The sequence below is a fragment of the Hemitrygon akajei genome, chromosome 7 (assembly GCF_048418815.1).
Source record: "Hemitrygon akajei chromosome 7, sHemAka1.3, whole genome shotgun sequence".
NCBI classification, from domain to species: domain Eukaryota; kingdom Metazoa; phylum Chordata; class Chondrichthyes; order Myliobatiformes; family Dasyatidae; genus Hemitrygon; species Hemitrygon akajei.
The window spans coordinates 175,547,650-175,563,235 of record NC_133130.1 but is presented as its reverse complement, the minus strand read 5'-3'; the positions used below and the strand labels follow the sequence as shown (position 1 = coordinate 175,563,235).

The window sequence follows — 15,586 nt, the reverse complement described above, 5'->3', positions numbered from 1 at the left end:
TTGCCCACTTTTGACATCTATCCCTCTAAACCCGGCATTCCCAACCTGAGGTCTGTGGTCCCCTTGTTCATGGTAGGGGTCCAAGGCATACAAATGGTTGGGAACCCCTGTTCTAAACTCTTCTATCCATGCACCTGTATTTAAGTCCATCGCCCCTACTGGTGCATAGGCTGCCAACAGCAGCTTGCCAGAGTCCTCTGTCCTTGGCCAGTCTTTAGAGACCTCTGCCCTAGAGGCTACAGATCCCTTGCTTAATGGCGTAAAAAAGGTTGGGAGCCCCTGCTTTAGAGTTATCCCAGGTGTAGTCCCTCTTCTCCTTCCTCTCCCAAGAATGAAGTTTTTGGAGCTACTGTTGATGTTTCTGTAGCACTGGGATTTTACAGGATGGGGTTGCTAGCCCCATCTCCAAGCCGCCTCCTTTTGCAGGATGAGCTTGGGACTGTCCATGCCGAAGTTCACGTACCTGTGCAAGTGCCTTTTTAATGGTGTTCATGTACCTCCCAGTGGAGGCAGGGTGTAACTTCCAAAAGCAAAATGCTGCAGATGTCGGAAACCTGAACTGAAGCCCAAAGAGTGCTGGATGTACTCATCAAATCAGGAAGCATCTGAGAGAGAAACAGACCTGTCATTCTTTGTTGCTGTCTGCTCTCCCCCATGCCCTCTCTCTATGGAATGTGTGTTGAAGGTTCATAGTGCATTCAGCTTTAACTTAGCCACTTGCCCAGACTATCCCAGCTTGCCGTCAGAAGCAGAGTTAACTTTGCAGGTCAGCTTTCTAGCTTCTTTCTTGCCATTCTGTAGGGTTAAACAGCACACTACTGGTGAACACCTAATCTTCTCCTGGTGGTCCAGGGAGCCTGGGCCTGGGTAATGAATACTGGCATTGGCAGCGATATTGGCATTCTGAAAAATAATTCATAGTAAAGGGTTAACATGTGGAACAATTGGTGAAGATTGTGAAGAATTAGGGGAATGCAGACGGTCTATCATTGCATGAATGACAACCTCAGCAAAACACCAAAGTGTTTGTCATCCCCTATTGATCTATCATTTTGTTTCTAAAGATGACGTAGACCAACTTTAGTGTAATTACCTGGACACTTTAAAAGTTACACGGAATATGAAACATCTTCACTGCTGTGGCAGAGAGATCCTTCATCAACCGCTTCAAGCTCCTCTGTCAAAGGCTCTTTCAGATGACCACCTGTACCAGAAGCCTTCAAAGTATTCATTTTAATGCACAACACATACATAATGGATAAATCCAAATTATTTCGTTACACTTGGATATAAGATTAGAAAAAAAACAACTGTGCTGGATAAATTTACTCACTAATCTAGCAGTTCGTTAAAACTAATCAATTTATTTCATTGCACTTGACATAAGGTTTGAAAATAATGGTATATAACTAATCTAGCAGGTCACTAAAACCATTTAACACTAAATGCTCATTCCTATCACATTTGCCTTTTCCACTTGATGGCCACAGACTGTGTGAATGATTGCTGCTAAACAGGATGCCAAAGACTTGATCTCTGGCACTTTACCATTGAGTGCTCAGGCTTAAAGCTGAACCTTCAGAGGTTTGATGTCATAGGTTATGGGGAGAAGGCAGGACAATGGGTTTGAGAGGGAAAATAAATCAGCCATGATTGAATGGCAGAACAGGCTTGATGGGCTGAATGACCTATTTCTGCTCCTATGGCCTAGGATCCTGGCAGTTGAGCGCCACTGAACAGTTCATGGGTAAGTTAAAGTGTTTCACAAGAATCGTCATTTTACAGGTACATCCTCTGACTGTAGTAATGCACACAAAATGCTGGATGAACTCAACAGGTCAGGCAGCATCTATGGAGAGGAATAAAGATCTGTTGTTTCAGGTCAGGACCCTTCACTGGAATTCATGGTGAAGGTCCTGATGATGTGTCTTGGCCCAAAAAGTTGGCTGTTTATTCTTCTCCATAGATGCTACCTGACCTGCTGAGTTCCCTCAGCATTTTGTGTGCGTTACTCTGAATTTTTGGCATCTGCAGAATCTCTTGTGTTATGATTTGCATCCTCTGATCCTAGTTTGCGCTTCCAAAGCTGTGTTATCCATTTATAAAGGATCAATGATCAACTTTTGTTGCCATGTACATTGACAGGTATTAGGAGTTTGTTGTGGTGTGTTGGTCAGGGTGCAACATGCATTAAAAAAACACTATTCAACAATTATAAAGAAAGATGTAAAAACAAAGTTAGAGGTTAAAGTATTGATATGGAATAAAATGGCATAAATACTAGCATTTATTTACAATATAAAAAGCATTATAAAAAGTGGTTTAAAGTGTTTATTGTGCAGTGCGCTGACTGAGGTAGTAGTCAGACAGGGGGTGGAGTGGGTGGCTAACATGAATGGTTGATCAGATTAACTGCCTGGGGAAAAGAAAGTTTTAAAATGGCATGAAGTTTTTGTTTTAATAGCCCTGAAACACGTTGCAGAAGGGATCTTTTGAAAAAGGCAGTTTGCAGGGTGGGTAGTATCCACAATGGTTTTTCCTGCCCATTTCTTTGCCTTGCCTCCAAGAGAACAACAACCTTGTCCTGGTTTGGAGGCTTGCGTGCCTCAATGACCCGGAGACCTACATTGGCTGGAGTCAAGGCTTTATGCTTAGGCTCTTGATAGGGTCACTAATGCCGAACAGGTCAAAGGGTAGAGGCCAGACTAAGACTGGTCCACTGGTCCTCCAGGTTTGGGGGTTCAACCCTGACTGGTCAAAAAAAAATTGTCATGGAAATAGCAATGAAGAATCCTCCACCTCCATATAGAGGTGCACTAGTAGTGTAATGGGCAGTAAGTAAGTTCTTTATCCCAGACATAAAGTCCTGTAGTGATGGTAAACTGCAGCCAATGACCTTTTCTGCTGGCCTGATAATTCTCCATAGTTTTTGTAAATTGTTTTTGTAAATCTATAAATCTATTCTATATTCTACAGAATATTCTATAAATCGATCTAGAATCATTTTTATATTTATTCTGTTGTTAAATTGGTGCACAAGAAATCAGATTTCCTTGTACTCCACCTTAGAAGCCACAATCCATTGGCTCAACAATCCTGCTGTTCAGGAAAGCAAAGGTACACACTCCTGTTTTGAAAGTGAGTGCTTCTGAGTGTGCAGGGCTGCTGGAACACTGTTCTGGTTGTAAGGTGAGAATTGTGCTCTGTGTATGTGATGGAGGTCACCTGTTCATTAAAGGACATTTTCTTGTTCCAGAGGAAGGAGTGGACATGGGATGAGAGTAAGATGCTGGTGATGCACGACCCTATCTACAGGTACTATATCGCTTATAGAAATGATGGTCTGATTAGAGATTTGTCGGAAACTGTTATTAAATGGAACAATTGAACCATTGAAAATAACTCTTTGGCATTCACAGAAGTCTCTTGGGAGTTTTAGCACATCTGTACATGGAATCTCAAACACCGTGTGCTCTCCTCGTGGAATTCTAGTCACTGTGAATCTATTTATGGGATCCCAATCACTGTGAACAGCTTACATATGAACCCAGTGTGAACTCATTACTCTGGATTACACTGAGTTTCTTTAAACTTTCTGTAAAATGTATTGCCAGTAGTTAGTATAACTTCTGAATTGTTTGGTATTTTAGACAGTAATTAGTACTAATACTGTATGAGCAAAAATAACTATTGAAGTTATGGTCAATAAAGTGTAATTTATTATTTTACCTGCATTAAAGATGTGTTGAGTGCAGTACCAACAACCATTTGGTTCCCACCTGAAAATTTGTAAAGTTGGGCAAAAATTCCTCCAGTCACACTGTTGTATTTGGTGCGTGAATCACTGAGTTAAGTGGGATCTGTGTGGTTGTTGGGCCCTCTGAGCAGAGGGCCTTCCAGACTTTTGGGAAGTGGGACAGTGTTCAAACTCTCTTCAAAGCACCTAACAGTTTGTGTTGTGAACAGAGCTGACCCCGAGGTGAGGGAGAATGGAGGAGAGATGGCACCCATTATGCTCCAGTGTATTTAGGAACCTACCATGTACTTCCTGGCCCAGCCTCCCTTCTACTGACTCCAACTGTACTTCCCGCTGCTTTGGGAATGTAGCCAGCATAATCAAGGACACCTCACACATCAGACATTCTCTCTTCTCCCCTCTCCCGTTGAGTAGAACATGTACAACCAAGCTGAAGGACAGTTTCTGCCCCATTATTTTAGAGATTAAAGATTAGCTTTAATTGTCACATGTACATCGAAATGCACAATGAAGTGTGTCATCTGCATCAAATTAAATCAGCAAGATTGTGCTGGGGGCAGCCTGCAAGTCTCACCATACATCTGGTACCAACATAGTATGCCTACAACACACAAACCCTAACCCATACATCTTTGGAACGTGGGAAGAAATCCATGCAGTTATGAGGAGAATGTCAAACTTCCGAAAGGTAGCGGAGGGAATCTGACCACGATCTTCTAGCTGGTGCTGTAAAGCATTACACTAACCACTACACTATTGTGCCACCCTAGTTAGTTTTCGACTCTTGAACAGATTTGAGCTATAGATGAACTTTTGATCTCTGAATTGACCTCATTGTAGTCCTTGCCCTTCAGTTTCGAACCCGCACAGCATTTTCTCTGGAACTGCAACACCAATATTCTGTATTTGTTTTCTCCTTTTTGTACTTCCTCGATGAATTTGTGTTTTGAATTATCTCTTCATGGTGGCTCGCAAACGAAGCTTTTCACTGTATCTTGGTACATGTGACAATAATGAACCAATCACCAAACAGCATCAGAGTGATGCGTGGCCCCTATCCTGCATGAGGTAGTGGCTGATCAAAAGGCCAGAGGTCACACAGTTCAGCACTAACTTGTGAAGTTGCACTGCTCTTTGGGAGATATCTGTAGAAGAGCCATGTGACAGTGCAGACCCTTCAATTGCCCTCATTCTGGGCAGCATTCTCTTTTCTTTGTTTGCGTGACCAGTAAAGATCAAAGTTTAAACACAAGAGAATCTTCAGATGCTGGAAATCCAGAGCAACACACAAAATGCTGGAGGAACTCGACAGGTCAGGCAGTATCTGTGGAGGGGAATGAAACCACTGATGTTTGGGGCCAAGAACCCTTCATACAGTTCCTCTCCATAGATGCTGCCTGACTTCCTGCTGATCCTCCAGCATTTTGTGTGATCAAAAATCTCCCTGGAAGGTTTTAATTTCTATCATCAGTGTAGAAAATAGGAGCTACTTGACAACACGCACAAAATGCTGGAGGAAGTCAGCAGGTCAGGCAGCATCTAGCCCGTCGAGTTTCTTCTGCCATTCAATCATGACTGATCCTTTTTTTCCCCTCCTCAGCCCCACTCCCTGGTCTTCTCCCCGTAACCTTTGACGGCATGGCCAATCAAGAACCTATCAATTTCTGCCTTAAATATGACCCGGTCTCCACAGCTGCCTGTGGTAACAAATTCCACAAATTCTCCACCCTCTTGCTAAAGAAATTTCTACCCATCTCTGTTTTAAATGGACACGCCTCTATCCTGAGGCTGTGCCCTCTTGTCCTAGATTTTTCCACCACAGGAAACATCCTCTCCACATTTACTCTGCTAGGCCTTTCAACATTCTAAAGGTTTCAATGAAATCTGCCCTCATCCTTCTAAACTCCAGCGAGTGCAGACCCAGAACCATCAAACATTCCCCATATGATAACCCTTTCATTCCCAGAATCATCCTTGTGAACCTCCTCTGAACCCTCAACAATACCAGCACATCTTTTCTTAGATAAGGAGGCCAAAACTGTTCATAATACTGAAGGTGAAGCCTCACCAGTACCTTATAAAGCCTCAGCATCACATACCTACTCTTACATTCCCGACCTCTTGAAATGAATGCTAACATTGAATTTGCCTTCCTCACCACTGACTCAACCTGCAAGTTAACCTTTAGGGTGTTCTGCATAAGGACTCCCAAGTCCCTTTGCATCTCTGATTTTTGGATTTTAGAATATAGTCTGCACATTTATTTCTTCTACTAAAGTGCATGACCATACATTTTCCGACAATATATTTCATTTTCTACTCTCTTGCCCATTCTTCTAATGTGTTTAAGCCCTTCTGCAGCTTTCCTGTTTCCTCAACACCACATGCCCCTCCATCAATCTTTGTATCATCTGCAAACTTGGCAAGAAAGCCATCTATTCCGTCATCTAAATCATTGATATACAGCATAAAAAGAAGTGGTCCCAACACCAACCACTGCAGAACACCAGTAGTCACTGGCAGCCAACCAGAAAAGGATCCTTTTACTCCCACTCACTGCCTCCTACCAATCAGCCAATGCTCTAACCATGCTAGTAACTTTCCTGTAATACCATGGGCTCTTAACTTGGTAAGCAGTCTCATGTGTGGCACCTTGTCAAAGGCCTTCCGAAAATCCAAATATATAACATCCACTGCATCCCCTTTATCTGTCCTACTTGTAATCTCCTCAAGGAATTCCAACAGGTTTGTCAGGTAGGATTTTCCCTTAAGGAAACCATGCTGACTTCGTCCCATCTTGTCCTGTGTCACCAAAAACTCCATAACCTCATCCTTAACAATTGACTCCAACATCTTCCCAACCACTGACATCAGGCTAACTGGTCTATAATTTCCTTTCTGCTGCCTTTCTCCTTTCTTAAGGAATGGAGTGACATTTGCAATTTTCCAGTCCTCTGGCACCATGCCAGAGTCTAATGATTCTTGAAAAATCATTACTAATGCCTTCAGAATCTCTACGGTTACCTCTTTCAGAACCCCAGGGTGCAGTTCATCTTGTCTGGGTGACATGTACCTTTAAGTCTTTCAGCTTTTTGAACACCTTCTCTCTTATAGTAGTAACTGCACTCATTTCTCTTCCCTCACACCCTTCAACACCTGGATCACTGCTAATGTCTTCCACAGTGAAGACTGATGCAAAAACTCATTTAGTTCATCTCCCATCTGCTTGCCCCCCTGTTATTATTTCTCCAGCCTAATTTTCTAGCGGCCCTATATCCACTCTCATCTCTCTTTTTTTATCCACCTTGATATTGTTTGCTATCTTGCTTTCATATTTCATCTTTCCCTCCTAATGATTCTTTTATTTGCTTTCTGTAGGTTTTTGAAAGCTTCCCAATCCTCTATCTTCCTGCTAATGTTTGCTGCAGTGTATGCCCTCACTTTTGCTTTTATGTTAGCTTTGATTTCCCTTGACAGCCAGGGTTGTACTATTCTGACATTTGAGTATTGCTTTGTTTTTGGAATACATCTATTCTGCATCTTCCTCATTTTTCCCTGAAACTCAAGCCATTGCTGCTCTGCTGTCATCCCTGCTAGCATCACCTTCCAACTTTGGCTAACTCCTCCTTCATACCACTGTAATTTCTTTTACTCCGTGGAATAACTGCTACATCAGACTTTACTTTCTCCCTATCAAATTTCAAGTTGAACTCAATCATATTGTGATCACTGGCTTCTAAGGGTTTCTTTAGCTTAAGCTTTGTTCATTACATAGCACCCAATTCAGTATAGCCGATCCCCTAGTAGTTAAAGATAAAGTCTGTCCTGAGCCTTATGCCGGTTTCTATGGCATGAAGCGACTGAGAGTACGAGACTCCCCCCCCCCCCCCCCCCCCCCAGATAGGACTCCAGTCTATCGCGAGGTTAACCCCCAGTATTTTTCCGTTACCCATTTCAGCTGGGTGGACTGGAGCAGTGTGTGGTTAAGTGCTTTGCTCAAGGACACAACATGCTGCCTCGGCTGGGGCTCGATGGCATTCAACAAATTCACTCTCTTGAGATCTATTACCAACTGATTTTCTCAATCTACCTGCATGTTAAAATCTCCTTTGACATTGCCCTTTTGACACGCCTTTTCTTTTTCCCGTTGTAATCTGCAGTCCACCTCTCAGCTACTGTTTGGAGGCTTGTATATAACTGCCATCAGGGTCCTTTTACCCTTGCAGTTTCTTAACCAACAAGGATTCAACATCTTCTGATCCTATGTCACATCTGTCTAATGATTTGATGCTGTTCTTTCCCAGCAGAGCCACACCATCCCCTCTGTCTACCTTCCTATCTCTCTGATACAATGTGTAAACTTGGACTTTCAGCTCCCAACTACAACCATCCTTTAGGCACGATTCACTGAAGGCCACAACATCACCCTGCTGGCTGCAATTTTGTCCTGTCATCTGCCTGCCCTTCCTGACAGCCTGACTGCACGCTATCTGTTTTTTTTTTACCATTGTCCTGTCCTCTCCGGAGTTCCTTCACTCCAGTTCCCACCCCCCTGCCAAATTAGTTCAATCCCTCCCCAACAGCTCTAACAAACCTGCCTGCTAGAATATTGGCTCCCCTCGGGTTCAGGTGCAACCCATCCCTTTTGTATAGGTCATACCTCCCCCAGAAGAGATTCCAGTGATCCCTGCCCCTTGCACCAGCTTCTCAGCCACGCATTAATCTACCAAATCATCCTGTTTCTACCCTCACTGGCACGTGGCAAGGGCAACAATCCATAAATTAATACCCTGGATGTCCTGCTTCTCAGCTTTCCGCTTAGCTCTCTAAATTCTCTCTTCAGGACCTCATTGCCTTTCCTTCCTATGTCATTGTTATCAGCTGTGGTAATGTTAATCATGCCTGGTTTGATGGGCACTAATTAACATGGGGGTGAATGCCAGTGCAGTCTTACATGCTCAAAATAGTTCCCTTGTGCATAAAAAACACAGTGAAGTGGGTTGAATTTTTGAGTGTCAGTAAGGAAAACACAATGTTGAGAAACAAAATTGCTTTGAAAGTTATGAAGGCACAAAGAGCTAGCCCCTGTTTGAGAGACAATATTCCTTTCATTGGTCTCCTACAATTGGAAGATTTTTCAGAACCACAGGAATGATATTACAGGTAGCAGTTAATTTATTTGTTTGGAAATGCTTGAAACTACTGGTACTGTCTATGTCCAGCTAAGTATTTGGACTATAGTATGATAGAGTTGCAGACACATTAATTTTAAACACAGGTGATTCTGCAGATGCTGCAAATCCAGAGCAACGCACATAAAATGCTGGAGGAACTCAGCAGGTCAGACAACGTCTATGGAGGGGAATAAACAGTCAATGTTTTGGGTTGAGACCTTCATCAGGACTGGAAAGGAATGGGGAAGAACAATTTTGAAACTTAAGATGATTTGTTGCCAAAATAAATGGCAGTCAGTTGGTTCAATAGTATCAGTAAAGGGGAGATTTTGATCCATCATTCTTCTTAACTGAGAATTTTAAAATTTATTTATTGAAATACAGTGCAAAATAGGCCCTGCCAGCTTTTAGCACCATGCCACCCAGCAATCCCCTGATGTAAACTTAGCTTAATCATGGGACAATTACAATGACCAATTAAGCTATCAAGTGGTATGTCTTTGGACTGTGGGAGGAAGCTGGAGAAACCAAAGGAAACCCCTGCAGTCTCGGGGAGAGCGTACAGACTCCTTACAGACAGCAGGGGGGATTGAACCTGGGTCACTGGTACTGTAAAGTGTTGTGCTGACCACTACACTACCAAGTCACCCTTATTCAAGAGCCTGATGGATGAGGGGTGATAACTGTTCCTGAACCTGGTGGTGTGGGTCCTGAGGCTCCTGGACCTTCGGAGTGGAGTTGATGGAAGTTTGTGTAAGAATTGGATAGGATTGGTCTGAGAGCCAGTGTAGACCTAATGGGCTAAAAAGGCTTCCTCCTTATAGCTAAAACACTAGAATGTTGACTAGGAAGATGATTTAAATTAAAGAAATCCTGAAACAAGAGGGTAGGTTCAAAGATATGGGGCATTTTTTTCACACAGAGATTGGTGGGTGTCTGAAATGCACTGTCTGATGTGGTAGAGGTAGATACATCAGGGACTTTTATGAGATAGTTTGATAGGCACATGAATGTGAGTAAAATGGAAAGATATGGACACTGTAGGCAGAAGGGATTAATTTAGCTGGCCACTTGATTACTAATTTAATTGGTACAGCAAACTTTGTGGGCTGGACTGCTCTGTATTCAATTAAAACAAAGGATAGGGTACGTCTTGTTGCATTAGCAATCTATAGAGTGAATTTTGTAGCTCTAAGATTGCTGATCTGTGCAAACAAAGCTTGTCAGTACTGGACACAGCCTTTAATTAGCTCCCTCTCCACTGCACCTCTTTAGCCATGTAACACAGAAAATTAAACGTGGCCTGAAGTTCGATGTGTAGCTTAGCATGACTGAATTGTCAAGGGCTGTAGTCTCCCTGGTTCCAGTGTAAGGTTCTGTTGGAAGTCACTTTCACAATGCTGGCTAAATTTAATCTTATGTTATGGAGAAATACAGGTCCAAATTTTGCTTGCAGCCCATTGACAGGGCTTTTTTCCTCCGTAGTGTAGGAGAATGAGGGAGATTTAATAGAGGTACACAAAATTATGAGGGGTATAGACAGGGTAAATACAAGCAAGCTATTTCCACTGAGGTGGGGTGTCTAGAGCTAGAGGTCATAGGTTAAAGATAAAGCTGAGGGGATCTTCCTCACTCAGAGCGTGGAGCGAGCTGCCAGCGGAAATGGTGAATTCAGTTTCGATTGCAACATTTATGAGACATTTGGATAGGTACATTGATGGGAGGGGTATGGTGGGCCATGGTCCAGATTTGGGTTGATGGGACTAGACAGAGTAAAAGTTTGTTACAGACTAGATGGGTAGAATAGATCTATTTATGTGCTGTAATGCTCTGTCACTTTATCTCAGGAGTTTCCATTTTATTAGAAGCTGCTGGACTGACAGACATTACAGTCTCATAAAGACCTACAGCACAGAAGAGACTGTTCAAACTATGGAGTACACACCTACTGTCAAACTACCGTCCTGCCTACTTGCATCTCCTACTGTTTGGACATGGGTATATAGGTTAGAGCAGGTTAAAACATAATGGGGGTTTTTGATAGGAGCTCAAGATCCCCACCATACCAGCTAAGTGTAAGTCAAGTCAAAGATCACTACAGCACAGAAGTAAGTCCTTCAGCCCATCTAGTCCATGCCAAATCATTAATCTGCTAGTCCCATTGACCTGCACCCAGACTATAGTCCTTCCATCCATGTGCCTATCCAAACTTACCTTAAATGTTGAAATCAACCCCCCATACTCCACTTGTGCTGGCAGCTCACCACCCTCTGAGTGAAAAAGTATTCCCTCATGTTCCCTTTAAACATTTCACCTTTCATTCTTAACCTATGACCTCTAGTGTCGTCTCACCCAACCTCAGTGGTAAAAAACCTGCTTGCATTTACATTGTCTATACCCGTCATAATTTTGTATAACTCTATCAAATATCCCCTTCATCTTCTATGTTCTAGGGAATAAGGTCCTAACCTGTTCAACCTTTCCCTATAACTCTGGTTCTCAAGTGCTAGCAATATCCTTGTAAATTTTATCTGCACTCTTTCAGTCTGGTTTATATCATTCCTGTAGGTAGGTGACCAAAACTGGACACAATACTCCCAGATCTCTATATTCTACCACACTCCTCAGTGCCCTACTGCTCACCATGTAAGACTACCCTAGTTGGTCCTTCCAAAGTGCAATACCTTTCACTTGTCTGCATTAAATTGCAATTAACTTTAAAATAAACTTACTTAATCCTTCTGCCTGTGACCTTAAATCCATGTCCTTTTGACATTGACCTTGCTGTTAAGGTAAATAAGTGCTTTCCCCCGTCTCTGTCTGTGCCTTCTCAATCAGAAGACAAGTGGGAAAATCAGTAGAAACTTGGATGAGATTAGAAATAATAAAAACAAATATTTTGGAAATTCAACATGACCTTCATGGATTATATGGCCTGATCCTGTTCTTATCATCTGCAGCTTTAGGTGTAAGTTTGATCTTTTATTTATTTATTTACTAAGATACAGTGTGGATGATGACGTCCACTCCTTTAACGGTGAGATCTTTGATGACTATACAGTCCTATCCTGGACCCACAAGTTCTATTGCATGTGGGACATGTATATGCGGTCGTGGTGGTAGTGGTGGCAACCATGGCTGCATTTCTCCTGGCTCTCTTCTGCTGTCTTCTGGTTGTTCTTTCCATCTCCAGAATTCAAACCCCATCTCTACACAGCTGTCGCCAAGTGTTATGGTCAGCAGCAACATCCTCCAGGTCCTCAGGTCTGATCTTGCACTTCCTTAAAGCGTTCTTCATCTGATCCTTATAGCGCTTCTTCAGCCCTCCAGCTGAGTGATGACCATGATGTAGCTGGCTGTATAACACTCTGCGGGGTATCATGTGCCCTAGCCACTGCAACTGATGCTGGTACTGTAAAGCGTTGTGCTAACCACTACACTACTGTGTCACCCATTGAATAAGACAACTGTCTGAACTGGACAAGTTTAATAAAATACCAATGTGGGCAGATCTTTCCCAATAGGATAACTAATTCTAAGAAGCTCCTTCCATAGCATGGCTAGAAAAAAATGTCCTTCTCATGCACTCACCATTTATGATCAACACACAAAAAATGCTCAGCAGGTCAGGCAGCATCTATGGAGGGAAATAAACAGTTTACGTTTCGTGTTGAAACCCTTCATCAGGACTGGAAAGGATGAGGGAAAAACCAGAATAAGAAGGTGGGGGAGGGGGAGGAGTATAAGCTGGCGGGTGATGGGTGAAATCAGGTGAGTTTAAGATTATTTTTCTAATAACTGTTTACTTTTGTCTCATGTACCAAGTATGGTGGAAAACTGTTGATTTGCATGTCGTTCATACTGATTATCTCATCACGTCAGTACATTGAGGCAGTAGAAGGGAAAGGCAATAACAGCTTGCAGAATGAAGTGTCACAGTTACAGAGAAAGTGCAGTACAGGCAGACAATAACTTGCAAGGCTATGACGAGCTAAGTGTGAGGTCAATAATCCATCAATAGGCTTGTATACACTGGAATTTAGAAGGATGAGTGGGCATCTGATTGAAACATATAAGATTATTAAGGGATTGGATGCTTGAGGCAGGAAACATGTTCCTGATGTTGGGGGAGTCCAGAATCAGAGGCCACAGTTTAAGAATAAGGGGTAGGCCATTTAGAACGGAGTTCAGGAGAAACTTTTTCACCCAGAGAGTTGTGGATCTATGGAATGCTCTGCCTCAGAAGGCAGTGGAGGCCAATTCTCTGGATGCTTTCAAGAAAGAGTTAGATAGAGCTCTTAATGATAGTGGAGTCAAGGGACATGGGGAGAAAGCAGAAATGGGGTACTGATTGTGGATGATCAGCCATGATCACATTGAATGGTGGTGCTGGCTCGAGGGGCTGAATGGCCTACTCCGGCACCTATTGTCTATTGTCTTATTTTTACCACAACAGGATAGGCGCTGAGTTATAGATTTTACACAATGAACCAGACTATTTATCCCTTTTGCTCCAGGCTTTTATCTTCAGTGAGAAGGAAGTTTTTGTATTACTAACTGTGCCTCACTGCACTTGTATTTTTGACTCTTATATGTAGTAATGCGTCACGATGTTAGGAGATATCTCATCATTGGAACCTTTCTGTCTCTCCAGAATATTCTATGTATCACATGACTCCCAAGATTTGAAGATATTCAGCTATATCGCCAGGGATGGTATCAGCAATACCTTCCGATGCAATGTGTTTAAGTCAAAGAAAAAGGTACAAATTCCAGCGCTGGTGTGTGACCACTGCTGCCATGTGTGAGTGTGTGCCTGTGCATGTTCACGTGTGTGTGCTTTTCATTCAGCTTTGGTGCTGGGATAATGTCACGACATGGGAGGTCAGCGAAGCCAGAAGGGGAAGCAGGTCAGACATAGAGCCGCAGACCTTCAGCCCAAATCATCCATACTGGCCAAGGTGTCTTACTGAGCTGGTCTCCTCCTACCTTCCCTAAATCTCACCCAATCCCCAGTCCTCCATTCCTCAAAAATTTCTACAGATGTCCATGGAGAGGATTCTAATGGGCTGCATCACTGGCTGGTAGAGGGACAGGGGGAGCTACTGCATAGGATCAAAGTAAGCTGCAGATGTTTGTAAATCAGCTCCATCATGAAGACTAAACTCCATCATATCCAGGACATCTTTAGGGAGTGATGCCTCAAAAATGGTGGTGTCTATCATTAAGGAAGCCCCCCCCACCCCATCACCCATGTCATGCCTTGTTTCCATTGATACCATCAGGAAGGAGGTACAGAAGCCTGAACGCACACACTCAACGATTCAGGAACAGCTTCTTCCCCTCTGCCATCCAATTTCTGAATGAACAGTGAGCCCCTGAACACTACCAGTCCGAACAGGACCCGGTGCTGCTGAAGGGCCTCAGCCCGAACGTCATCGACTGTACTTTTTCCATAGACGCTTCCTGGCCTGCTGAGTTCCTCCAGCACTTTGTGTGTGAACACTACCTCACTACATTTTTATTTCTATTTTTGCACTCCATATTTAATTTAACTATTATATATATATTTACTGTAATTCACAGTTTTCTTTTTCTCTATTATTATGTATTGCATTGTACTGCTGCTGTAAAGTCCACAAATTTCATGACATATGCGGAGATATTAAACCTGATTCCAATTCCAATTTCTTTTCCTTCACGTGTTTCCCACTATAAATACATATATATGTTATATTCCTCCTGTGGCAGTGAGACCTGAGGCAATGGGAAAAGCTCAATGCCTCTGAGTGCATTTTTAACAAAAAAGAAAATCAAGGGCTGGCCGAGAGACATTCATGGTGGCGTTAGTAGGGAAAACATTTTTTACTTTTCAGATCTGAAACTACAAGCTGTAACTATCATCAATAAAACAGTCCTACTGAGAATTTGAAGAAACTTTTTTTTACCTAGAAAATGTAAGAACATGAAGAAACAGGAACAACAGTAGGCTACTTGGCCCCATAGTCATAGAACATAGAGCATAGAAATCTACAGCACATTACAGGTCCTTGGCCCACAATGTTGTGCATGTAACCTACTCTAGATCCTGCCCTACTCTTCAATATGATCATGGCCAGTTCCTCATAACCCTCAGTTCCCCGATCATTTAAAAATGTGTTTCTGTCCCTTTTTAAATATTCCCAGTGCTGTAAGCTCCAGGGGGAAAAATGTCAGAGGTTCACTGCCCATTGCAGGACAAAGTTCCTTTGCATCTCAAAGACTACTCCCTATTCTTTCAACAATGAATGTTCTTGGAGTTTCTCCCAATTGTGGAAACATTTCACCGTTTGTCCTTTGATGCCTCCTCAGGGTCTTGTTTCGTTTAATGTTTAAAACACGGACTCACTGTCACAGAAGGCACACGTAGATATTTTCAAAGGGGAAAGCACATGAAGGTATAAGGAATGCAGGACTGGGGATAGGTTGAGATCAGGGAAGACAGGAGGAGACTTGAGGAGCATTATCACTGGCACAGTTCAGTTGGACTGAATGACCTGTTCATTAACTGAACATAAGAAATGTGAGCAGGAGTAGGCCATCTGGACCGTTGAGCCTGCTCCACCATTCAATAAGATCATGGCTGCTCTGGCTGTGGATTCAGCTCCACCAGCTT

General features: G+C 42.8%; 1 protein-coding gene across 4 annotated transcripts in view; it reads left to right on the top strand.

Annotated features, from left to right (window-relative positions):
* LOC140731197 (carboxyl-terminal PDZ ligand of neuronal nitric oxide synthase protein) overlaps window positions 1-15,586 on the top strand; it is a 137,592-nt gene that overhangs the window by 83,767 nt on the left and 38,239 nt on the right. For all 4 annotated transcript variants that reach the window (XM_073052652.1, XM_073052651.1, XM_073052654.1 and 1 more), the window contains 2 exons: window positions 3,257-3,315; window positions 13,586-13,694. In XM_073052652.1, coding sequence (XP_072908753.1) covers window positions 3,257-3,315; window positions 13,586-13,694 — 168 coding nt within the window. The remainder of the gene's footprint in view (window positions 1-3,256; window positions 3,316-13,585; window positions 13,695-15,586) is intronic.